A 26,753-nucleotide genomic window follows, 5' to 3' on the forward strand; every position below is an offset into this window, starting at 1 on the left:
GTAAATTCCATCGTAGGTGTTTGTATCTTAACACATTCATGTTTGCTGCTACCCATAAACATATTTATCGCCACTTTCTTCAGACCAAGGGTGGGCACCCGCGTGGGCCCCAGCTATGCCTGCCTCTTCATGGGTTACGTGGAACAGTCTACGCTCCAAATCTATACTGGTACTGCTCCCCAACTTTTCCTTCGATACATTGACGACTACATTGGTGCTGCTTCCTGCACCCATGCTGAGCTCGTCAATTACATCGACTTTGCCTTTAATTTTCACCCAGCCCTTAAATTCACTTGGTCCATATCGGACCCTTCTCTCCCCTTTCTCGATCTCTCGGTCTCCATCTCTGGAGATAGACTGTCCACTGACATCTTCTATAAACCCACTGACTCCCATAACTACCCTGATTATACCTCTTCCCACCCTGCCAAATGGAAAAATTCTATTCCCTATTCCCAGTTCCTCCGTCTCCATCGCATCTGCTCCCAGGATGAGGCTTTCCATTCCAGGATATCCCAAATGTCCCCTTTCTTTAAGAATTGTGGTTTCCCTTCTGCCGTCATCAATGATGCCCTCACCCGCATCTCCTCCATTTCCCGCACCCCATCCTCCCGTCACCACAACAGGGACAGGGTTCCCCTTGTCCTCACCTATCACCCCATCAACCTCCGCATCCAGCATATTATCCTCCACAACTTCCACCACCTTCAACAGGACCCCACCACTAAGCACATCTTTCCCTCTCTACCCCTCTGTTTTTCGCAGGGATTATTTCCTCCACGACTGCCTAGTCCACACGTCCCTCCCCACAGATCTCCCACCTGGTACTTATCCCTGCAAGCATAAGTGCTACACCTGTCCCTACACCTCCTCTCTTACCACCATTCAGGGCCCCAAACAGTCCTTCCATGTGAGGCAACACTTCACTTGTGAGTCTGTTGGGGAAATCTATTGCATCCGGTGCGGCCTCCTCTACATCGGCGAGACCTGACGCAGATTGGGGGACCGCTTCGTCAAGCACTACGCTCTGCCGCCACAACAGACAGGATCTCCCGGTTGCCACCCACTTCAACTCCTTCACATTCCCATTCGGATATGTCCATACATGGCCTCCTCTACTGCCATGATGAGGCCAAACTTCGGGTGGAGGAACAACATCTCATATACCGTCTGGGTAGTCTCTAGCCCCTTGGTATGAACATCGAATTCTCCAACTTCCGGTAACTCCCTCCCTCTCCCTTCCCCCATTCCACCTTCACTCTGTCTCTTCTTCCAGCTGCCTATCACCTCTCTCATGATTCTGCCTTCTTCTACTACCCAGAGTGCTTTCCCCTTCGATTCCTCCTTCACCTCTCCGGCCTATCCCCTCCCTGCTTCCCTTCCCCCACCCCTTGATCTTTCCTCTGATTGGTTTTTCACACTCCCCCCACCATCTTTATCGGGCCCCTGCCCCCTCCTCCTTCAGTCCTGACGAAGGGTCTCGGCCCGAAACATTGACTGCTCGTTTCCACGGATGCTGCCCGACCTGCTGAGTTCCTCCAGCTTGTCTGTACGTCTTATCGATTCGCTGCTTTACTGAGGCAGTGAGAAGTGTAGACAGAGTCTGTGGAAGCGAAGCTGGTTTCCGTGATGTCCACAGCTGTCTGCGGTGGTGCTGGGCAGACGCCTCCGGATGGGAAGTTTTCCATGCTGCTTCGGTGAGAGCTTCCAGCACCAGCCTCATCCCGGTCTCCTGACGCGCATTCCAACCTCCGACCTTGTCTCGCCCCCAGGTGGTTCAGTACGAGGTCGGCTACATTGTGTGCACCATCATTGGGATCCTGCTGTTCCTCCTCATGCCGCTCATTGGTCTCTGCTTCTGCTGCTGCCGCTGCTGTGGGAGGTGTGGAGGGAAGATGTACCAGGAGCAGACCGGCTCCATGGACGTCAGGAGGAGGCTGCTGACCGTGGCCCTGTTTGTCGTCACGTCGGTCATACTGTGAGTGAGCTCCGAGCCATGCTGCCCCTCTTCAGGATCACTGACCTGTGTCATTGACTTTTCCTGTGGCTGCAGTACAGCGTGATGATAAACAACACATGATAAAATAAAATTAGTAAATGGTGTAAAAGAAAAATAGAGAGGTGGTGTTCATGAGTTCGTTGTCCATTCAGAAATCCCGATTCTGAATTGTTGAGTGTATGTTCAGGGTCCTGTCCCTCAGTAATAGTGAGGAGAGTTCATGCCCTGGAGGGCAAGGGTCCTTAATAATGGATGCTGCTTTCTTCAGCTATTAACTTTTGACCGACTTCTAAAGATGTCCTAGATGATGAGGTGGGGATGTTTGTGTCAGTGTAAACTCTCCAATGTTCTAACATCGGACAAGCTTCTCAAAGGGACACAAAGTCACAGATTTCAAAGGCTCTTAGAGAAGGTGTGACATATGTTAAGCACAGGGTGAAGCTCCCTCTACACTGTCCCATCACACACTCCCAGGGCAGGGACAGCACGGGTTAGATACAGAGTGAAGCTCCCTCTACACTGTCCCATCACACACTCCCAGGACAGGGACAGCACGGGTTAGATACAGAGTGAAGCTCCCTCTACACTCTCCCATCACACACTCCCAGGACGTTTAGGGGGTATGTTCGTGCCCGGGTAACTATTGAAAAGGAACACGCGCAGTCCACAGCGGCCTTGGAGGAGTTTCGAGACCGTTGGGCTCCGCGCGGTGTAAATGCCATCGTAGATAGGGATGGCAACATTCTGGTGTAATGTCTATTGTCTATTTGTAGTGCAGTAATTGTGTTTGCCACTGTTTTGTATATATTGTATAGCACCGAAATTTGTAATAAAGGATTTTGTAATAATAAAAAAAAGGACAGGGACAGCATGGGTTAGATACAGGGTGAAGCTCCCTCTACACTGTCCCATCACACACTCCCAGGACAGGGACAGCACGGGTTAGATACAGAGTGAAGCTCCCTCTGCACCGTCCCATCACACACTCCCAGGACAGGGACAGCACGGGTTAGATACAGAGAGAAACTCCCTCTACACTGTCCCATCACACACTCCCAGGACAGGGACAGCACGGGTTAGATACAGAGTGAAACTCCCTCTACACTGTCCCATCACACACTCCCAGGACAGGGACAGCACGGGTTAGAGACAGAGTGAAGCTCCCTCTACATTGTCCCATCACACACTCCCAGGACAGGGACAGCACGGGTTAGATACAGAGTGAAGCTCCCTCTACATTGTCCCATCACACACTCCCGGGACAGGGACAGCACGGGTTAGATACAGAGTGAAGTTCGCTCTACACTGTCCCACCACACACGCCCAGGACAGGGTCAACATGGGTTAGACACAGAGTGAAGCTACCTCTACACTCTCCCATCACACACATGAATGTAATGGGCCACGATTTTGCTGCAATGAAACATTAAATGACACTAAAATTATTTTTCTTCAAGGAGTTGGAGAATTGAGAGTTGACTTAATCTCTGCCTCTGCATTGTTTAAACTGTAGGATTGGTTAGCTCTCAATACGGTGGAGCTGGACCATCTGCCTGCAACATGTAACATGTTGATAAACGATATTTTAGATAGAAGTGGACAAGACAACTATTTTTGATAAGATCCATTTGTACCCAGATGGAAATCCATCAGCCACACCTGTTTAATGGCAGATGGTAATAACCCGTATTTCGAAGCTGATCTCAGAACAATGCACCTTGTATTGTCCTTCCTCAATTACTGTGTCGTGGTTTGTTTGTTATGATCAAAGTCAAAATATAATTTATTATCAAAGCACCTATCTGTTTCTATATACCATCCTGAGTTTCATTTGCAGGTAATAAAAAAAGGCAATACAAGTTGCAAACAAAATCCATACATAACCAATGACTGACAAACGACCAAATTGCAAAAGAAGGCAAATTATGCAAATAAAAATATGAATACAGAGAATGATTTGCAAAGTGTTCGTGGAAGTGAATCGGTAGGTTGCGGAATCAGTTCAGAGTTGTGATTGAAGTTATCCACGTCAGCTCAGGGGCCTGATGGTTGTACAGTGATAGCTGTTCCTGAACCTGGTGCGATAAGACAAATTAGTACACACGAGAAGCTTTTCACTGTACCTTGGTACACGTGACAATAATAAGCCAATTCCTATTCCAGTATCACTGAACGTGATGATGGATGTTCTGGTTTGACCCCCTGAGGCTGCTGAGCTAAAAGGCAGTGAACACGGCCCAGTGAACACGGCCCAGTGAACACGGCCCAGTGAACACGGCCCAGTGAACACGGCCAGGCAAAGCGCTCCCCACCGCTGAGCTCATTCACGTGGACTGCTGCCACAAGAATGCAGTGTCCATCATCAAACACCTCCTCATCCAGACCATTCTCTGCTCACTGCCACCACCAGGAAGGAGGTACCCACACCACCAAGTCCAGGAACACTTACTGCCCTTCAGCCATCAGGCTCCTGAACCGGCGTGGAGAACTTCATTGACCTCATCCTGAACTGACTCTGCAACCTGTTTACTCACAAGTAAACTATTATTTATTTACTCTTTTATTTGCATGATTTGTCATCTTTTGCACATTGGTTGTTTGTCAGTCTCTAAATCCTATTGTATTTCTTTATTTCACTGTAAATGCACACAGGAAACTGAATCTTAGTTGTATATGGTGACATATACGTACTTCGACAAAAAATTTCCTTTGACTACTGGATTGGATCATAACCAGGATATGTTTGCACAAATCTCTGGAGTGGGATTTGAACCTGTCTGAGTGCTACTTAAGTGCTGGAGTGTGGTCTGTGCCCTGTCTCCGATTTGTGGCCACATCTCGGGAGCAGAATTAGAACCCACACTCTTGAAGCTCGAAAGTGAGAGTGAGACGCATCAAGGACTAGAGTAAGCACGCCAAACATTAATCATTTCTTAGTAAAGCACAGACATAAATTACTTGCCTCTTTCTGATTCTCCACCTACAGAGCAGGATGTGTCTGCATGTTCGTCAGCAATGCAAAGACATCGGAAACCGTACAGGAGAGTGAGAAACTGCTAAGCAACACCCTGGAAAACTTAAAACTCTACATAATCACCATCCCGGCTGTAAGTTTTCATTTTTCTGGTAATGCCACATGAAGACCATAAGGCATAGCAGCAGAATTAGGCCATTCAGCCCATCAAGTCTGCTCTACCATTCATTTATTACCCGTCAACCCCATTCTTCTGCCTTCTCCCTGTAAGCTTTGATGCCCTGGCCAACCAAGGACCAATCAACCTCCACTTTAAATATACCCAAAGACTTGGCCCCAAACCATCTATGGCAATGAATTCCACAGATTCACCACTCTCTAGCAAAGAAATCTCTCCGCATCTCTATTCTAAAGGGACATCCTTTAATTCTGATGCTGTGCCCTCTGGTCACCGGCTCCCTCATTATAGGAAACATCCTCTCCAAGTTCACTCAGTCAAGGGATTTCAATATTCAATAGGTTTCAATGACTCCCCCACATCCTTCGAAACTCCAATAAGCAGAGCGTTCTCCAGTGAGTAGAGTAAAGCCCAGAGCATTCAAACCCTCCTCACCTCACCATCCTCATCCACCTCCTCTGGACCTCTCCAGCGCCAGCACACCAAAACAGCTCACACTACTCCAAGTGTGGTCTAGCCAATGCCTTGTAAAACCTCAGCATTACATCCTCGCTTCTATATTCCAGCCCCCCTCCCTGAAATGAATGCTAAGATTGCATTTGTCTCCCTTACCACAGAGTCAACCTGTAAGTTAACCTTCAAGGAATCCAGCATGAGAACTCCCAAATCCCTCTGCACCACAGATTTCTGAATTCGCTCCCAGTTCATTATTTACTTTTATTGTGATAGAGCACAGAATTCACCTTCCTGGCCCTTCGAGCCTAGCTACACAGCAATCCCCTGATTTAATCCAGACCTCATTACAGGACAGTTCACAATGACCGATTAACCTGCCGACCAGTATGTCTCTGGACAGTGGAAGGAAAGTGAAGCCCCTGAAGGAAACCCATGCCGTCACGGGGAGAACGTACAAACTCCTCACAGGCAACAGCGGGATTTATTCCTGTGATACAGATTCATCAGTGTGCAAATTAACCCCTTCAGCTGCATGCCTGACCGACACATACATACAAAATGCTGGAGGAACTCAACAAGTCAGGCAGCATCTGGAGAGGAGAATGAACAGTCGATATTTCGGCCTGGTGCCCTTCATCGAGACTGGAAATGAAAGGGGCAGAAGCTAGAAAAAGAAGATGGGGAGAGAGGGAAGAGTGAAGAGTACAGTTAGCAGGTGATAGGGGAGACCAGGTGAGGAGGGAGGTAGGTGGGTTGGGGAAGGGAATCAAGTAAGATGCTGAGAGGGGATAGGTGGAAGAAGTAATCTGAGAGGAGAGTGGACCCTACAAGAAAGGGAAGGTGGAGGGGTACCAGAGGGGGGCGAGGGGCAGGTTAGAGAAGAGGTGAGGTGAGATGAGAACCAGAATGGGGAATGGAAAAAGTGGGAATGAAGGGAGGTGGAGAAATTACCAGAAGCTAGAGAAAGCGATATGGAGTCATCAGGTTGGAGGGTACCCAGAGTGAGTAGGATTATTGCTTTTCCAACCTGCGTGTGGCCTCTTTGTGGCAGTAGAGGAGGCCATTGACCAACATGTTGGAATGGGAATGGGAAGTCCAAATTAAATGGATAGCCAAAGGGAGATCCTGTGCTTTGTGGCAGATGGTAGTCCAACAATCTGCGTTGGGTCTCAACGATTTAGATGATTTGCACCAGGTCCAGTAGATGAAATGTTGCCTCACCTGTACGGATTGCTGGGGCCTGAATGGTGGTGAGAGAACAAGGCCTGACCTGATGTCCCTTTCTAAAGGCGAACCACTTGAATTCAAAGATTTGCATTATTGAACTTATTATTGAAGTTCCTGTTTCCAAAATTGTACTGACAGGAGGAGGCCAGACTGCCATTATACCTGGGCTGGTTCTGTGGAAGACCTCTCCCAGTTCATCTCACAATCCTACATACTTCCTTTACAAACAACCCCGCCATTCTCTCATTATGCTTTTGAGATTACAATATCTACGTGCATTAAATACTCCCCCATCTCACTAATTCTCTTTGAATATTTGCTCACCAGCTCTCCAAAAAATGTATCTCCTTTTTCCCTCTCAGTATGATAAACGCCTTCACTAAATCTCACCGTTGGTTCTGTGCTTGTACTTTACACTAACACAGGAGGCTATTTGTCCATCCAGTCATTGTTGACTCCCTCCTCCCCATTTTCTTTTATCTCTAAGGGTTATTCATTCATACAGTTTAAAGTTACTGCCTGTTGTGCTGCTGGTGTTTAGGGCAGCAATGAAGGTCCTCCGTCTCTCTGTCTGCCCTTGGCCAACTTCTATATTGTGCTGCTGGGTTCGGGGTCTTCACTTCTGCCTCTAGGGTATGGTTCCAAGTTGCCTTCGGTCTCCCCCAGTTCCCCCGCCCCTCAGTGGTCCAATGAAGTGTTGTCTTGATGATGGAGTTGGCCTCTCGTCTCATCACGTGTCCAATCCATCGCCAATATTTCCTCATGATGATGGTGGCCATCTCGTCTCATCACGTGTCCGATCCATCGCCAACATTTCCTCATGATGATGGTGGCCATCTCGTCTCATCACGTGTCCGATCCATCGCCAACATTTCCTCATGATGATGGTGGCCATCTCGTCTCATCACGTGTCCGATCCATCGCCAACATTTCCTCATGATGATGGTGGCCATCTCGTCTCATCACGTGTCCGATCCATCGCCAACATTTCCTCATGATGATGGTGGCCATCTCGTCTCATCACGTGTCCGATCCATCGCCAACATTTCCTCATGATGATGGAGTTGGCCTCTCATCTCATCACGTGTCCGATCCACCGCCAACATTTCCTCATAATGATGGTGGCCATCTCGTCTTAGTGACACTGAAGGAGTAAAGCATGATTGGAGATCTTTCTTGGCCTCCCCTTGAGTATTGTGAACAGTTTTGGACTCCTCATTCTCAAGCAAGTGTGCTGGTATTGGAGAGGGTTCAGAGGAGGTTCATTCTGGAAATGAAAGGGTCGTCATACGAGGAACGTATGGGCTCTGGGTCTGTACTTGCTTGAATTTAGAAGAATGAGGGGTGATCTCATTGAAACCTTTCAAATGTTGAAAGGCCTGAACTGAGTAGGTGTGGAAAGGATGTTTCCCATGGTGGGGGGGGGGGGGTCTAGGACAAGAGGGCACAGCCTCTGGATAGGGGGCGTCCATTTAAAACAGAGATGCAGAGAAATTTCTTAGGCCAGATGGTGGTGAATTTGTGGAATTTAATATGGAGGCCAGGTCGTTGCATATATTTAAGGCAGAGCTTGATAGATTCTTGATTGGACATGACATTAAAGGTTATGGGGAGAAGGGGAGAAAAGAATTGGCCATGATTGAATGGTGGAGCAGACTCAATGGGCCAATTGGCCTAATGCTGCTCCTATGTCTTATGGTCTTAAGTTCTAAATCTTCTTGCTCTCTTTTCAGCTTAATGGCTGCTTTCTCATAACAGTGGGAGCAGAGGTTCCCAACCATGTTTATGGCATGAACTCCGACCATTAATGAGTGGTCTGTGGATCCCAGGCTGGGAACCCCTGCTGAAGACGATACTCAACAGTTGGCCTCACCAACGTGTTACTACTGCAATGTGGCATCCCAACTTCTGTACTTGACGTCCTGACCAATAATGCCAACTACCTTCTCCACCCCTCCCCTCCCATCATGGCATACTGTTACGTACTCGTGACACATGACAGTGGTACCCTTGTCACGTGACTGGGGTTGAAGCTATACTGGACTTGAGGTAATGGTCTTGTGATGGTGGAGTGACGTCATTTTCCCGCCAGTAGAGGTCATGTGACAGGTTTTTTTTCACAGGGTATAAAAGGAGGGCCCCTCCCTGTGAGAAGGAGCAGTTCATGTCTGGATTTGCCATGTTGACTTCATGCCACTGTGTGATTTAATGGTATGACGCAGTTTAGTTGAAAGATGAAGTGTTATCTAATGCCTAAAGTTTAAAAGGTCATTGCCAGCAGTTTCTTTACAATACTGCTAGTTGAGAATCAGTGGAGAGTGAAGATCGGAGTTCGGGAGTTAAAGATCGAGGAGAATCTATTTCGACGGTGAAACAGGTTCGACCTTGTTTAATCCTTATTCGGAAGGAATTCGTTGACTGTTCTCGTGTTAATCTCTGCGGGATAGCAGAAGATTGAGGACAGTGTGATAAAGGAAAGGTCAGTGCCTTTAAGCCGTTTCGTTTCGTTTCGTAATTTCTTTGTGGGAAAAGTTCGACGTCAGGGATCGAAGCAAAACGACGTGAAAGAGAATTTAAATCATCTTATAAAGTCTCTCCTTTTAAATGGACTGTGAGCATTTTTGAACTTTTGGCAATACTACTTTAAAGAACTGTTTTTGCAACATTGTTTTAAGAACTGTTTGAGCTGCATCGCTTTAAGAACTGTTTAAGCTGCCGCACAGCAGCTGATTTCCGGTTACAGTAGTGTTTGTTTACTTTTGGGGGGGTTTGTTTTCAGTGTTTAATAAACGTGTTATTTGTTATATAAACCCTTGCCTAACTCATATATTTATTGTTGCCTGAATATGTAACAATACTTACAACACTCTCTATTCGTGCATGTATCCAGTTGGGCACGCATGTATATTCAAATTATGGGTGTTTTTTTAATTATATAAATAGCCCCAAGCTGCTGCTTCAAAGAAAATACCTAATCACGAGCTGCATCTCTTCCCTATGGGGGTTCCAGGAACAGCACAACCGAGATGATTCTAATTTCTCTTCTAACTTGTTTCTTCCAGCAAGTCACAGCCATCACAAACAGCACATCTATTCCAGTGAGGTTCGTCACGGCTAACCTGGACAGTAAGTTGAGATGCTTTGGCGGTCAGCTAATCAATATCAGTGTGTTCAGCTCCAGGTAGAAAAGCCAGCCCCTTACAAGCACTCTGATTGCCAGTACGGGCCATGATTGGTTAAATATATGAATTACTGATGCCTGGATTAAGATCAGGGTCCCCTGAACCCGCCTGTACTCTGTTTCTCTTATCTTTAAATGTCGCCATCTTGAATATCTGCTAACATGGAGACACAAGAGACTGCAATGCTAAAATATAACATTAACCGTACCCCAGAATTCTCTCTCTCACTCATCTCTCCCTCCAATCAGGCAGAAGGCACAAAAGCCCCAAAGTGTTCACCGCCAGTCTCCTGCACCGTAGTCAAACGCGCTATCCATTGCACCACTGGCCCTACATTCACCGCCAGTCTCAAGGACAGGGTTTATCCTGCTGTTGAATGGTCTCCTAGTACGATGAGATAGACTTTTGCTCTCTGTCTGATGTGCTCCTGATGCACTAGGCCAAGGTCACTACTCCCTGGAGCTGATGGTAATCCTGAACATTTCAATTTTGCTGTAATGGTTATGTCTTGGACTGGGTTTCTCTTTTGCCTTGTCTTCTTTCAACCTCTTATCATTTTCAGATATTGGCTCGGATCTGGGTGAACCCATTAAGGAGAAATTGGGCGAAGATGCATACCCAGCACTGAGCGCAGCATCGAATTTGGCTAAAGGTAATGATCACCAGACTTGTATAGAAAAAGGGCAATGACGGAGGTGGGGTCAACTGTGTGATCCCAGTCTGGGAGTGTGTGACGGGACAGTGTAGAGGGAGCTTCTCTCTGTATCTAACCCGTGCTGTCCCCTGGGAGTGTGTGACGGGACAGTGTAGTGGGAGCTTCACTCTGTATCTAACCCGTGCTGTCCCTGTCCTGGGAGTGTGTGATGGGACAGTGTAGAGGGAGCTTCACCCTGTATCTAACCCGTGCTGTCCCTGTCCTGGGAGTGTGTGATGGGACAGTGTAGAGGGAGCTTCACTCTGTATCTAACCCATGCTGTCTCTGTCCTGGGAGTGTGTGATGGGACAGTGTAGAGGGAGTTTCACACTGTATCTAACCCGTGCTGTCTCTGTCCTGGGAGTGTGTGATGGGACAGTGTAGAGGGAGCTTCACTCTGTATCTAACCCGTGCTGTCCCTGTCCTGGGAGTGTGTGATGGGACAGTGTAGAGGGAGCTTCACTCTGTATCTAACCCGTGCTGTCCCTGTCCTGGGAGTGTGTGATGGGACAGTGTAGAGGGAGCTTCTCTCTGTATCTAACCCGTGCTGTCCCTGTCCTGGGAGTGTGTGATGGGACGGTGTAGAGGGAGCTTCACTCTGTATCTAACCCGTGCTGACCCTGTCCTGGGAGTGTGTGATGGGACAGTGTAGAGGGAGATTCACTCTGTATCTAACCCGTGCTGTCCCTGTCCTGGGAGTGTGTGATGGGACAGTGTAGAGGGAGCTTCACTCTGTATCTAACCCGTGCTGACCCTGTCCTGGGAGTGTGTGATGGGACGGTGTAGAGGGAGATTCACTCTGTATCTAACCCGTGCTGTCCCTGTCCTGGGAGTGTGTGATGGGACAGTGTAGACAGAGCTTCACTCTGTATCTAACCCGTGCTGTCCCTGTCCTGGGAGTGTGTGATGGGACAGTGTAGAGGGAGCTTCTCTCTGTATCTAACCCGTGCTGTCCCTGTCCTGGGAGTGTGTGATGGGACAGTGCACAGAGAGCTTCACTCTGTATCTAACCCGTGCTGTCCCTGTCCTGGGAGTGTGTGATGGGACAGTGCAGAGAGAGCTTCACTCTGTATCTAACCCGTGCTGTCCCTCTCCTGGGAGTGTGTGATGGGACAGTTTAGAGGGAGTTTCACTCTGTATCTAACCCGTGCTGTCCCCTGGGAGTGTGTGACGGGACAGTGTAGTGGGAGCTTCACTCTGTATCTAACCCGTGCTGTCCCTGTCCTGGGAGTGTGTGATGGGACAGTGTAGAGGGAGCTTCACTCTTTATCTAACCCGTGCTGTCCCTGTCCTGGGAGTGTGTGACGGGACAGTATAGAGGGAGCTTCACTCTGTATCTAACCCGTGCTGTCCCTGTCCTGGGAGTGTGTGATGGGACAGTGTAGAGGGAGCTTCACTCTGTATCTAACCCGTGCTGTCCCTGGGTCCTGGGAGTGTGTGATGGGACAGTGTAGAGGGAGCTTCACTCTTTATCTAACCCGTGCTGTCCCTGTCCTGGGAGTGTGTGACGGGACAGTATAGAGGGAGCTTCACTCTGTATCTAACCCATGCTGTCCCTGTCCTGGGAGTGTGTGATGGGTCAGTGTAGAGGGAGCTTCACTCTGTATCTAACCCGTGCTGTCCCTGGGTCCTGGGAGTGTGTGATGGGACAGTGTAGAGGGAGCTTCACTCTGTATCTATCCCGTGCTGTCCCTGTCCTGGGAGTGTGTGATGGGACAGTGTAGAGGGAGCTTCACTCTGTATCTAACCCGTGCTGTCCCTGTCCTGGGAGTGTGTGATGGGACAGTGTAGAGGGAGCTTCACTCTGTATCTAACCCGTGCTGTCCCTGTCCTGGGAGTGTGTGATGGGACAGTGTAGAGGGAGCTTCACTCTGTATCTAACCCGTGCTGTCCCTGTCCTGGGAGTGTGTGATGGGAGAGTGTAGAGGGAGCTTCACTCTGTATCTAACCCGTGCTGTCCCTGTCCTGGGAGTGTGTGATGGGACAGTGTAGAGGGAGCTTCACTCTGTATCTAACCCGTGCTGTCCCTGTCCTGGGAGTGTGTGATGGGACAGTGTAGAGGGAGCTTCACTCTGTATCTAACCCGTGCTGTCCCCTGGGAGTGTGTGATGGGACAGTATAGAGGGAGCTTCACTCTGTATCTAACCCGTGCTGTCCCTGTCCTGGGAGTGTGTGATGGGAGAGTGTAGAGGGAGCTTCACTCTGTATCTAACCCGTGCTGTCCCTGTCCTGGGAGTGTGTGATGGGACAGTGTAGAGGGAGCTTCACTCTGTATCTAACCCGTGCTGTCCCTGTCCTGGGAGTGTGTGATGGGACAGTGTAGAGGGAGCTTCACTCTGTATCTAACCCGTGCTGTCCCCTGGGAGTGTGTGATGGGACAGTATAGAGGGAGCTTCACTCTGTATCTAACCCGTGCTGTCCCTGTCCTGGGAGTGTGTGATGGGACAGTGTAGAGGGAGCTTCACTCTGTATCTAACCCGTGCTGTCCCTGTCCTGGGAGTGTGTGATGGGACAGTGTAGAGGGAGCTTCACTCTGTATCTAACCCGTGCTGTCCCTGTCCTGGGAGTGTGTGATGGGACAGTGTAGAGGGAGTTTCACTCTGTATCTAACCCGTGCTGTCCCTGTCCTGGGAGTGTGTGATGGGACAGTGTAGAGGGAGCTTCACTCTGTATCTAACCCGTGCTGTCCCCTGGGAGTGTGTGATGGGACAGTGTAGAGGGAGCTTCACTCTGTATCTAACCCGTGCTGTCCCTGTCCTGGGAGTGTGTGATGGGACAGTGTAGAGTGAGGTTTTGTGGTGGATATGACTATTAAGAAGAGATAAAAGTAAGTGCTGGTTTAGCCGATTTGGCCCATTAACCCTGCTGTCCCATTTAATAAGCTCATCACTGACCCGCCCCAGTTCTCATTATCCCTTCTCTGCCAGTTGTCCTCAGAACCTCACTGTTTCAAAAATGTAAGTGACCCATTTCCATCACAAAACTCATTAAAGATTAAAGGTGAGCTTTCTGAGTCACGTGTATGTTGAAATATTGAAAGATGCAGTGAAATCAGTTGCTTGAATCGAATCAGATCAGTGAGGATTGTGGTGGGCAGCCCACAAGTGTCCCCACGCTTTGGGCACCAACGTAGCATGCCCACGTTTACTGATCGTCATCTGTACACCTTCAGAATGTGGGAGGAAACCAGAGCCAGAGAAAACAAGCACCATCATGTACAAACTCCGAACAGAGAGCAGTGGGAATCGAATCCCCATCGCTGGTGCTGCAGAGCAATGAGCTAATGGCTAGGTTACCATGCCACAGTCGCAGAGAATTCCAGGAATTCACCCCCTCCCCCATTAGAAAACGATCCTTCTTACCTCAGCTTTAAATCTCTAAGCATGTTCTGACGTCCCCTCATTCAACATTCTCCCACTGGTGGACACACTTTGACATCTTCCCTGACCCGTCCCCTCAGGACCTGAAGTTTCCATCTGCAGTAATCATTCCTCAGTGTTCGACAACCCCCAACTTGCCTGGACTCTCACTATGTATGGTGAGTTCCACACTGTGCTCAATGCCTCTTCTTTTCACAAGCTGGGACTCACGAGTGCACAGAAACAGACGGTGAAATGTGTTGCCTGTGTTAACAACCAATGCCACCCATGAGGGCGTGCTAGGGGCAGACCATGTCTGTTGCCACACATCCCAACATTGCATGTCTACCATGCTTAACAGAGCAACACAGAACACAACAAACCAGAGTCAGCAACAGCACCAAAGCAACCCTCCAGCCCCAGGACTCCAGTGGACTCACAAACTTGCAGGCGCTGGTCACTGATGTTGTGTATTTAACATCTGGGTATAATTGTAGATATATTGTCTGATTCAGCACTCCGTGCTGTTTACATAATTCATTATGGGTTGTATGTAAAAGTACGTGAATGGCATGTGGCATGACGGTATCACATCACGTGTGCGCGCCTCACTAACAAAGAGTGGGCACCTCTTCCCCTGGCTTTCCCGTGTTTTTCTTTTGATCAGTTTTTAAGTTATAAAACATAACACCCAACTTCCCAGGTGGAATCGCAGAAGTTCAGAGACCCAGGGTGTTTGTTCCTGATCCAAAATTTCCAGTTCTCCAGTTGAATCCATGGGATGTGTGTAATCACCAGGGTGGGACTGGGTCTGTACTGGCTTTGCCAGGCACCCTTGCATCGAAAGAGTTTACTGGCTCGGGTTAGGGTCTGAGTCGGAGGAACGGCCACACCCTCAACATGGGATAGATTCAGATGGGAAGTAGTGAGAATACGGCACACGGGAGATGGATGAACGGAGTGAGAAGCTGTGTGAGGATTTATACTGGAACAATACCAGGTCCACGTCTGCACGTAGAAGGAAATGGTGAAAGTTGGTGCAAGTGGGAAAAGGTCAGTTTCAGACACTCCCACCACTGTACACCAAGAGATTGGACTTACTAGTGGAATGAATATTAAAGGAAAAAAACTGACATCGGGTGGATCTAATGTCAATCCTATAAGGAAACGGAATGGTATATCTTGCAGAGTGATCTACAATGAATAAATATTTTTGTGTTGCCTTGGAGTTTGAGGAATGAAGCGTGCGTACTTGTGTGAAATAAGGGCAGAGTGTGTGGTGGTAGAGTGAGATAGAGGAGAGCCTTCAGGAGAGAGATGAAGATGAGCTTTATTTGTCAAATGTGCGTCGAAACATACAGTATGCGTTGTTTGCGTCAGCAGCCAGCACAGTCCGAGGAAGTGCTGGGGACAGCCCACAAGAGTTGCCAAGCTCCTGGTGCCAATACAGCACGTCCACAATTTACTAACCCTAACCTGCACCTCGCAATGCGCGAGGAAGCCCACACGGTCATGGATAGAAAGTACAAACTCCTTACAGACAGCGGCAGGAATTGAACCCAGATCTCCCGGTTGCTGGCACTGTGGGAAGCTGCACTAAACCCTAGGCTAGCGCGCTGCCACTTCCAGCCTGGAGCTGTTCAGTTGAGTGTGAGGTTTGCTTGCCATTAAGCCGTTAGGCTATGGGATTGAAACTGGGAGTAAAATGTCCCCCAACAGGAAACAGCATTTGATCTTTGGGATTCTGATTCCATCTCTCTGGTCCAAACATTCAAAGTGTTTCATTCACAGACATCCAGAAAATGAACGACAGACTTCTGCTGATCAACAACACGATGACAAAGCTGATCCAGCAGCAGGAGGATCTCCAGCAGAATCTGAGCGTCATCCAAGAGAGCATCAACACAACCCTCCATCAATGTGGAGCCAATTGTACCAGCAGCCAGGACCTGGTGACTGGGCTCACCACTGGCGCCAAATTTTCCATGGTACGGGATGTCCAGCTTCCTCTCTCCATCCTGTCCGGTCCTCTTCCCCGATCTTCCTAGCTGTGTCACTCCGGCCTTGGCATCATGGAATCCTGTCCAGAAACTGCTCCATCACTCTCCTTCTCAGTTTTGCTTAAAACTTTGCTCTTTTAGCTCTTTCCTTTGTCGCTCCCTCCATGGCTTCATGTCGGACGTTATTTGATGCCTCTACCACAAACTACCTTGGAGCAGTTTATTAATGGCGCGACTGAAAAATGCTGTTGCCAGCACACAGCCCAGTAAAGTAATGAGATCGCCCCTCAATCTCCTACACCCCGAGGAGCAGTGGTCCACGTGTCCATAACTCAGCCACTTGAATCCTGGCAAAATCCTTGTCAGTCATCTGTGCACACCTTCCAATTTAAGCACATCCTTCCCACAACAGTGCAAGCAAAGCTGAACACAATAATTAACTGAATTGCAAGATGGTAAGAGGCATAGATAGAGTGGGCAGTCAGAGACTTTTCTCCAGGGTGAAGATAGCTAATAAGAGAGGGCATCGTTTTAAGGTGATTGGAGGGGGGGAGTGGCAGAAGTAGGTGCAAAGGTTGCTGCTGGAGGATGATACAGGAGGGACATTTCAGAGACTCTTGTGTAGGTACACTGATGAATGGAAAAAGGAGGAAACGGTTAGATTGATCTAATAGTAGGTTAAAACGCTGGCGTAATGTTGTAGCTGAAAGGCCTGTATTGTAGTGTAACATTCGATATTCTAATACATCAATGACCTCATCAACATCTTGTACAATCACAATATCACCAACCAGAAGACATTAGGAGAAGAATTGGGCCATTCGGCCCATCAAATCTAGTCCACCATTCTATCATGACTGATTTATTATCTCATTCAACCCCACTCACCTGCCTTCTCTCCATAACGTTTGACACCCTGGCTAATCAAAAAACTATCAAACTACGTTTTAAATATACCCAATGACTTGGCCGCCACAGCCATCTGTGTCTGTCTCCCAGCTTCTGTATTCAGTGCCCTGACTGCTGAAAGCCGGTATGCCGAAAGCTTGCTTCACCACCTTATTCACTTGTGACTCCATTTTAAGGGAACTGGTGACCTGTTCTCTGAGGTGCCTGTGTTCCACAACAGGGCCCAGGGACCTTCTGTTCACTGTAGCTGCTTCAATTGCTCCTTTGGTCCTTGAGTGTGGCTGTTGGGGGAATCAGCAATGTTAACACACAATTCATTTCTGTTCTTCCAACAGATTCCCAACATAGACCAAGTGATCATTGCCATGAAGAAAGTTGTGGATTCGAACTTCCAATCCTTTGTACAAGAGGTATAGAGTTTCTCATTGTGTATGCGCAGAGGAAGATTGACAAAGGAGCAGTGAGATTAAATTTTTTACTGAGTCGTGTTAGTAATGGTACACAAACGTGAGATTCCGCAGATGCAATTCTAGCCTGCCAAAATCTTTCTCTCTCTTTCTCTCTCTCCCCCTCCCCCCTCCCCATCTCTCCCCCCTCTCTCTCTCTCCCCTCTCTCTCCCCCCTCTCTCTCCCCTCTCCCCATCTCTCCCCCTCTCTCTCACTCCCCCCTCTCTCTCTCCCCCCTCTCTCTCCCCTCTCCCCGTCTCTCCCCCCTCTCTCTCTCTCCCCTCTCTCTCCCCCTCTCTCTCCCCTCTCCCCATCTCTCCCCCTCTCTCTCACTCCCCCCTCTCTCTCTCTCCTATCTCCCTCTCCCCTCTCTCTCTCCCCCTCTCTCTCTCTCTCTCTCCCCCTCTCTCTCTCCCTCTCTTCCACCATCCATCCTGGGTAGCTGATATCGAGGGCTGTGAATCTCCTCATCTCTTCAAAGTTTGAAAGTTCAAAGTAAACTTATTGAAGCACACATGGTATATGTCACCAAAGACGGCCACGAGATGTGGGCATACTCAGTAAGTCCATAGTAGAATAATAACCACAGCCGAATCAACGAGAGGCCGCTCCCACTGGGGCGCTCAGCAAGAGTGCAAAAGAAACGAAGTGCAAATATGAAAAGAAAGCAAACACACAAATATTTAAAAAGAAATTATAATAAACACTGAGAACATGAGATGAAGAGTCCATAGCTTGTGGGAACATGTCAATGGTGGTGCAGGTGAAGCTGGGTGACGTTATCACTTTTGGTTCGAGAGCCTGACAGCTGAGTGGTGGTAACTGTGGTGTGAATCCTGAGGCTCGTGTGCTTCCTCCTGATGGCAGTAGTGGATCCCAGGTGGTACGGGTCCCTGGTGATGGATGCTGCTTTCCTTCGACAGTATTTCATGTAGATGTGCTGAAGGTGGGTGTGCTTTACCAGTGATGGACTGGAACGTACCCACTACGTCTGTAGGGTTTTCTTCTGGTGTTTCCAGGCCAGGCTGTGACGCAGCCGGTCAGCATACTTCCCACTACACATCTATAGAGGATTATAAATTAGATGACATGCTGAATCTTAGAAAATACAAAAACATAGAAAACTTACAGCACAATACAGGCCCTTTGGCCCACAATGTTGTGCTGAACATGTACTTACTTAGAAATTACCTAGGGTTACCCATAGCCCTCTATGTTCACAGCTCCATGTACCTATCCAGGAGTCTTTAAAAAGACCGTATTTTATCCGCCTCCAACACTGTCACCATTCCACTCATTCACCACTCCCGCGTGAAAAAAACTTACCCCTGACATCCCCTCTGTCCCTACTTCCCAGAACCATAAAACTGTGCCCTCTTGTGTTAGCCATTTCAGTCCTGGGAAAAAGCCTCTGACTATCCACACGATCAATGCCTCTCATCATCTTATACACCTCTATCAGGTCGCCTCTCATCCTCTGCTGCTCCAAGGAGAAAAGGCCGAGTTCCCACAACCTATTCTCATAAGGCATGCCCCCCAATTGAGGGAATATCCTTGTAAATCTCCTCTGCACCCTTTCTATAGTTTCCACATCCTCCCTGTGGTGAGGTGACTAGAAATGAGCACTGTACTCCAAGTGGGGTCTGACCAGGGTCCAATATAGCTGCAACATTACCTCTTTGCTCTTAAACTCAATCCCACAATTGATGAAGTCCAGTGCTCCATATGCCTTCTCAACCACTGAGTCAACCTGTGCAGCTGCTTTGAGTGTCCTATGGACTCGGACCCCAAGATCCCTCTGATCCTCCACACTGCCAAGAGTCTTACCATTAATACCATATTCTGTCATCATACTTGACCTACCAAAATGAACCACCTCACACTTCTCAACCCAGTTTTGCATCCTATCGATGTCCCGCTGTAAACTCTGACAGCCCTCCATGCTATCCACAACACCTCCAAACTCTGTGTCATCAGCATATTTACTAACCCATCCCTCTACTTCATCCAAGTTATTTATAAAAATCGCAAAGAGTAGGGGTCCCAGAACAAATTCCTGAGACCCACCACTGGTGACCGACCTCCATGCAGAATATGACCCGTCTACAAACAGTCTTTGCCTTCTGTGGGCAAGCCAATTCTGGATCCACAAAGCAAAGTCCCCTTCGATCCCATGCCTCCTTACTTTCTCAATAAGCCTTGCATGGGGTATCTCATCAAATGCCTTGCTGAAACCCATATACACTACATCTACTGCTCTATCTTCATCAACGTGTTTAGGCACATCCTCAAAAAATTCAATCAAACTCATAAGGCACGAATCCCTTTGACAAAGCCATGATGACTATTCCTAATCATATTATGCCTCTCCAAATGTTCATAAATCTTGCCTCTCAGGATCTTCTCCATCAACTTACCAACAACTGGAGTAAGACTCACTGGTCTATAATTTCCTGGGCTATCCCTACTCCCTTTCTTGAATAATGGAACAACATCTGAAACCCTCCAAACCTCCAGAACCTCTTCTGTCCCTACTGATGATGCAAATATCATTGCTAGAGGCTCAACAATCTCCTCCCTCACCTCCCACAGTAGCCTGGGGTACATCTTATCTGGTCCCAGAGACTTATCCAACTTGATGCTTTCCAAAAGCTCCAGCACAACCTCTTTCTTAATGTCTATATGCTCAAGCTTTTCAATCCGCTGTATGTCATCCCTACAATCGCCAAGCTCCTTTTCCGTAGTGAATACTAAAGCAAAGTACTCATTAAGTATCTTTGCCATCTCCTCCAGTTCCATACACACTTTCCCACTGTCACACTTGATTGGCCCTATTCTTTCTTGTTATATACACTTGCTCTTCACATACTTGTAGAATGCCTTGGGGTTTTCCTTAATCCTGTCCACCAAGGCCTTCTCATGGCCCCTCCTGGCTCTCCTAATTTCCTTCTTAAACTCCTTCCTGCTAGCCTTATAATCTTCTAGATCTCCATCATTACCTAGCTTTTCTTTTCTACTTGACAAGATTTTCAACAGCCTTTACACACCACAGTTCTGATCCCTGTCTCATTGGAACATACCTAATTTTTCTGTTCCTATCTCTCTCCACTGCTATGGTAAAGGAGATAGAATTGTGATCACTATCTCCAAAATGCTCTCCCACTGAGAGACCTGACACCTGACCAGGTTCATTTCCCTATACCAGATCAAGTACAGCCTCTCCTCATGTAGGCTTATCTACATATTGTGTCAGGAAACTTTCCTGAACACACCGAACAAACTCCACCCCATCTAAACCCCTTGCTCTAGGTGACAATCAATATTTGGGACTGCCCTGTTATTACACCTTTCCAGAATCTGTCTCCCTATCTGCTCCTTAATGTCACTGTTACTATTGGATGGTCTATAAAAAACATCCAGAAGAGTTATTGACACCTTCCTGTTTCTAACTTCCACCCACAGAGGCTCAGTAGACAATCCCTCCATGACTTCTTCCTTTTTTACAGCCGTGACGCTATCTCTCATCAACAGTGTCACACCCCCACCTCTTTTGCCTTTCTGAAACATCTAAAGCCTAGCACTTGAAGTAACCATTCCTGCCCCTGAACCATCCAAGTCTCTGTAATGGCCACAACATCATAGCTCCAAACACTGATCCACGCTCTAAGCTCATCTGCTTTGTTCATGATGCTTCTTGCATTAAAATAGTCACATCTCAAACCATCGGTCTGAGCGTGTCCCTTCTCTATCACCTGCCTATCCTCCCTCTCACACTGTCTCCAAGCTTTCTCTATTTGTGAGCCAACCGCCCCTTCCTCCATCTTTTCAGTTTGGTTCCCACCCCCCAGCAATTCCAGTTTAATCTCTCCCCAGTAGCCTTAGCAAACCTCCCTGCCAGGATATTGGTTCCCCGCGGATTCATGCAGCCAGTCCTTTTTGTACAGGTCATACCTGCCCCAAAAGAGGTTCCAATTATCCAGAAATCTGAATCCCTGACCCCTGCTCCAATTCCTCAGCCACACATTTATCCTCCACCTCACTCTATTCCTAAACTCACTGTCGTGCAGCACAGGCAGTAATCCCGAGATTGCTACCTATGAGGTCCTGCTTCTCACCTTCCTTCCTAACTCCCTGTAGTCTGTTTCAGGACATCCTCTCTTTTCCTGCCTACGTCATTGGTGCCAATATGTACCACGACCTCTGGCTGTTCACCTTCCCACTTCAGGGTATCATAGATGTGATCAGAAACAACCCGGTCCCTGGCACCTGGGGGGCAAACTACCATCCATGTTTCGTTCTTGCGTCCACAGAATCACCTGTCTGACCCCTTAACTTAACAAACTCCTCAGGAAGTAGAGGTGTTGTCATGCTTTCTTCATATTTGAACTTGCATGCTGGGCCCAGGACAGGTCCTCCGAAATAATAACACCGAGGAAGTTAAATTTGCTGACCTCCGATAAGTACTAGCTCATTGGCCTCTGGTTCCCTTCTCCTGAAGTCTATGATCAGCTTCTTGGTCTTGCTGATATGGAGTAAGAGGTTGTTGTTGTGGCACCACTCAGCCAGATTTTCAACCTCCCTCCCTTCCTCCAATCACCACCTTTGATTTTGCCGGTGACAGTGATGTCATCAGCAAATTAGTTATGATGTTGGAGCTGCGCTTAGCCTCACAGTCATAAGTGTAAAGCAAGCAGAGCAGGGGACAAAACACACAGTTTCGTTGTGCTGATGGAGATTGTGGAGGAGATGGTGCTGCCAATCTGAAATGACTGGGGTCTGCAGGTGAGGAAGTCGAGGATCCAATTGCACAGGGGGATAACTGAGGCAGAGGTTTTGGTGCTTAATGATTAGAGGGAATGATGGTATTGAATGCTAATCTATAATTGATAAAGAGCATCCTGATGTATGCACCTTTCCAGGGTTGAGCGAAGAGGCAGTGAGATGGCATCTGCTGTGGACCTGTTGCTCTGGTGGGCAAATTAGAATGGATCCAAGTCGCTTCTTGAGAAGGAGTTGATATTTATCATCAGCCTCTCAAAACACTTTACCACTGAGGATGATAGTCATTGAGGCAGATTACCATGTTCTTCTGAGGCACTGGTATAAATGAAGCCTGCTTGAAGCAGATTGGTACCACAGACTGCTGAAGTGAGAAGTTAAAGATCTCAGCGAACACCAGCATAAGTTTTCTTGGCCAGGTACCTTGCCTGGGCTGGATGCTTTTCGTGGGTTCACAGTCTCCTGAAGGCTGCTCACAGAGACTGAAATCACAGGATCATCGGGGGATGTGGGAGTTTGTGACAGTCCCTCTGTGATTTGACAGTCAAAGCGAGTGTAGAAGCATTGAGCTCATCCGGAAGCGAAGCCCTTTTGTCGCCTTGATTTAACTTTATAAGCAGTGACAGTATTCAAGCCCTGCCACAAGTGCCGACATTCTTCATTTATTCAGGTTTAGTCCAGAATTGCTACTTTGGCTTTCCAGGGATTGTACTTGGATCTCTTGTAACTTCCTCTGTCAACAGACTTGTATCTGGCACTCAGAAGATTGCAGTCTCATGGTTGATACATGACTTTGCTTGATGAAGTAGCCATTGATTCATCTGCTGGGATGCTGACTTCATCAGCAGAGGACGGAAACTGCCCTCCCATTATCTTTCTGCCTGTTGGCCTAGAAATAAAGTTGGCACCTTCTTTCCCAGGCAACGTCCAAGATTAGAAAGTTGTGAAATCCCAGGATTAGGCTAAAAAGAGGGAGGGTGGTAAATGCAAGATATGGCAGGAATGACTTTTTACCCAGGAGTCTTGTAGAGAGTTCATCAACAGCATGAATTCAGAGATAGACAATCTTTATTTATCCATCTTTATTTATCAGGATATCATGGAACGAAATTACAAAAAGAGCCATTTAAATTCTGAAACAGAAGGCATATTCAACAGAGCCGGCAGTGTTTGTGGAGAAACAGAGGTTAATCTATCAAATATTGAAAAGCCTAGATAGTGTGGACATAGAAAGGAGGTTTCCATTAGTGGGGGAGTCTAGGACCAGAGGGCACAGCCTCAGGATAGAAGGATGTCCCTTTAGAAAAGGATGAGGAGGAACTTCTTTAGCCAGAGGGTGAAAAGTCTGGAATTCATTGTCACTGACAGCTGTGGAGGCCAAGTCATTGGGCATATTTAAAGTGGAGGTTGATAGGTTCCTGATCAAAGGTTATGCATCAAAGAGAAGGCAGAAGAATGGAGTTGAGAGGAATAATAAATCATCTCCATTGATGGAACAGACTCAATGGGCTGAATGGCCTTATTCTGCTCCTGGTGCTTGGCTGATAGTCCTTTGGGCTTATGGTACTGTTTCAGAGCATAGAGAATGCTTACTTACTGAAAATTGTCATCGGGTAATGATTCCTCAACTTATGCCAAGCAAAGTTTATCATCATATCAACGATGAGGCATAGATACAACAGTATCACAGGTACATAGAGATACAAACAGCACACAGAACATCAATTGTACAAGACTCTTAAGGACAAGACTGTGCAAAATAAGACATTAGTGCAAAAGAAATCACAATTAGAAAAAAGTTAATGGCAGTACAAGAGATCAGAATGAGAATCAGGTTTATTATCACTGGCATGTATCATAAAATTTGGTAGCTTAGCAGCAGCAGTTCAATACAATACATAACATAGAAAAAAAGTTAATCAATTACAGTAAGGGCATGTATGTGTGTATATCTATTTATATTATGTATATTTTAAAATAGTACAAAACAGAAATAATATATATTTTTAAATGAGGTAGAGTCCAAGGATTCAATGTCCATTTAGGAATCGGATGGCAGAGGGGAAGAAGCTGTTCCTGAATCACTGAGTGTGTGCCTTCAGGCTTCTGTACCTCCCACCTGATGGTAACAATGAGAAGAGAGTATGTCCTGGATGATGGGGTCCTTAATAATGGACACCACCTTTCTGAGGCACCACTCCTTTATGATGTCTTGGATACTGCAGAGGCTAGTATCCAAGATGGAGCTGACTCATTTTACAACTTTTCTGTAGCTTCTTTCGGTCCTGAGCAGTAGCCACCACCCCCCCCACCCCACCACCCCCATTCCAGACTGTGATGCAGCCTGTCAGAATGCTCTCCATGGTACATCTATAGAAGTTTTGAGTGTTTTAGGTGACAAACCAAATCTCTTTCAAACTCCTAATGAAGTATAGCCACCATCTTATCTTCTTTATAGCTGCATTGATATGCTGGGACCAGGTTAGAGACCCTGGGATCTTGTCACCCAGCAACTTGGAATTTCTCACTCTCTCCACCGTTCTTTTCCTGTTGTAAAGTTGGGCGGTGCTGATCAAACAGAAAGCAACACGCTGAGCCCGAAGACAACTGTTCTTCTGAGATACTGTACTGCCCATTCTACCTCCACAGTAGTGATGTTCCCACAATGGATTCTCACTTACCTGTTATAACACAGGTGAAAGATTTGGAAAAACCCTGGAAAACTATTCCAAAATATCAGTTTTTCTCATTAAGCCATTCCTGGACAATTCCATTTCTTTGTAATTAATTCCAGGTGTAATTATTCTCCATATTGTATCCATTAGTGAATCTCTGTAATTCTCTATAAAACCCCCAGGTATCCAGTTTAATTGTAGTTTATCTCCCGAACTTAATAAAGTCTCCGCTGAGTGTATGTTTGTGGTTTTCTGCTGCTGTTGCCCATCGCTTCAAGGTTTGACGTGTTGTGTGTTCAGAGATGCTCTTCTGCACACCACTATTGTAACGTGTGGTTGAGTTACTGTCACCTCCCTGTCAGCTTGAACCAGTCTGGCCATTCTCCTCTGACCTCTCTCATTAACAAGGCAGTTTCCTGTGTCTCATGCCATTCTCTGTAAACTCTAGAGACGGTTGAGTGTAAAAATCACAGGAGATCAGCAGTTTCTGATGTACTCAATCCACCCAATCTGGCACCAACAATCAAAATCACTTTGATCACATTTCTTCCCATTTTGATGTTTGGTCTGAACAATAACTGAACCTCTTTACCATGTCTGCATGCTTTTTAATAATTGAGTTTCTGCCACATGGTTAGCTGATTAGATACTTACATTAATGACCAGGTACACCTAATAAAACGGCCACAGAGTGTAGACTGGAGCAAGGATAAAGCAAAGCAGACTCCAGTAGTCATGGCAATGCTGACAGCTATCGCTGACACTCAGTCTCCAAAATGTTCTCCGGAACGCTCAGCGTCAATAAATCTCAAAGGTTATTTATATCGCTTTATGGCAGTGTATCAGTAACTAGACACTCACAGCTTTGCAATCTCAATACTTTCAACGTCCTAACTTGTCTTTGTTGCTTTTGGTGAAGGGTTACCGAGCTTTCAATGATACACCAGCCATGGTTACCAATCAATCTGCCAGCACCGTGTCAGGTGAGAATGATTCATGATATACACACATTATTGGGCATCTCCTGTACCTATAATATTGTCGTCACTCGGGGTGTAATTAATTTATTTATTGAGATAGAGCGTGGAATATCTCCCTTCGAGCCACGCTGACCAGCAATCCCCCGATTTAATCCTGACCTAGCCATGGGACAATTTACAATGACCAATTAACCTACAAACTCGAATGCTTTTGGACTGTGGGAGGAAACTGGAGCACTCGGAGGAAACCCACACAGTGACGGGGAGAATGTACAGACTCCCTACAGACAGCGACGGGGAGAACGTACAGACTCCCTACAGACAGTGACGGGAACTGAACCCCAGGTCCCTGGTGACATAAAGCGTTGTGCTAAACACCACACTACCGTGCTGCCCCTATATTTCCTGATCTAGTCCAGCTGTACTCTTCCACCTCAGGGAGCAGAGATGTTCCTCTGTTCACCTCTGTTGTAACGTGTGGTTGAGTTACAGTTGCCTTCCTGTCAGCTTGAACCAGTCTGGCCATTCTCCTCCGACCTTTCTCATCAACAAGGCAATTTCGCCCACAGAACTGTCTGTATTTTGTTTTTCACGCCACTCTCTGAAAGCTTCCACATTTCACTATATGTCCAAACTAGAAATCCAATACGTGGCACCTGCTTCTATCCGTCCTTCAGAGAAATTTTCTTCATCAATCTCATTTCTCTGTGAAATGCAGAAGTGAAGAAGAGTCTGGCGGATATTCAAACTCGGGTGGAGAACATCCAAGAGGAGTTTCCAATATTAAAAACAACAGGTTCGATCACGTCTGAGATCGACAACATTAACAGCTCAATAACAAAATACTACCCGCAAGTTAAAGAGGCAAATAAATACAGGTGAGTCAGAAAGAGG

The 26,753-nt window shown here is 47.1% G+C and overlaps 1 protein-coding gene across 4 annotated transcripts in view; it reads left to right on the top strand.

Annotated features, from left to right (window-relative positions):
• The window catches only part of LOC132379346 (prominin-1-A-like), a 95,774-nt gene that overhangs the window by 26,498 nt on the left and 42,523 nt on the right, over window positions 1-26,753 (top strand). For all 4 annotated transcript variants that reach the window (XM_059947080.1, XM_059947079.1, XM_059947077.1 and 1 more), the window contains 8 exons: window positions 1,773-1,978; window positions 4,986-5,106; window positions 9,897-9,960; window positions 10,579-10,668; window positions 15,861-16,057; window positions 17,314-17,388; window positions 25,799-25,862; window positions 26,578-26,737. In XM_059947080.1, coding sequence (XP_059803063.1) covers window positions 1,773-1,978; window positions 4,986-5,106; window positions 9,897-9,960; window positions 10,579-10,668; window positions 15,861-16,057; window positions 17,314-17,388; window positions 25,799-25,862; window positions 26,578-26,737 — 977 coding nt within the window. The remainder of the gene's footprint in view (window positions 1-1,772; window positions 1,979-4,985; window positions 5,107-9,896; window positions 9,961-10,578; window positions 10,669-15,860; window positions 16,058-17,313; window positions 17,389-25,798; window positions 25,863-26,577; window positions 26,738-26,753) is intronic.

Source organism: Hypanus sabinus, chromosome 22, assembly GCF_030144855.1.
Source record: "Hypanus sabinus isolate sHypSab1 chromosome 22, sHypSab1.hap1, whole genome shotgun sequence".
Taxonomy (NCBI): Eukaryota; Metazoa; Chordata; class Chondrichthyes; order Myliobatiformes; family Dasyatidae; genus Hypanus; species Hypanus sabinus.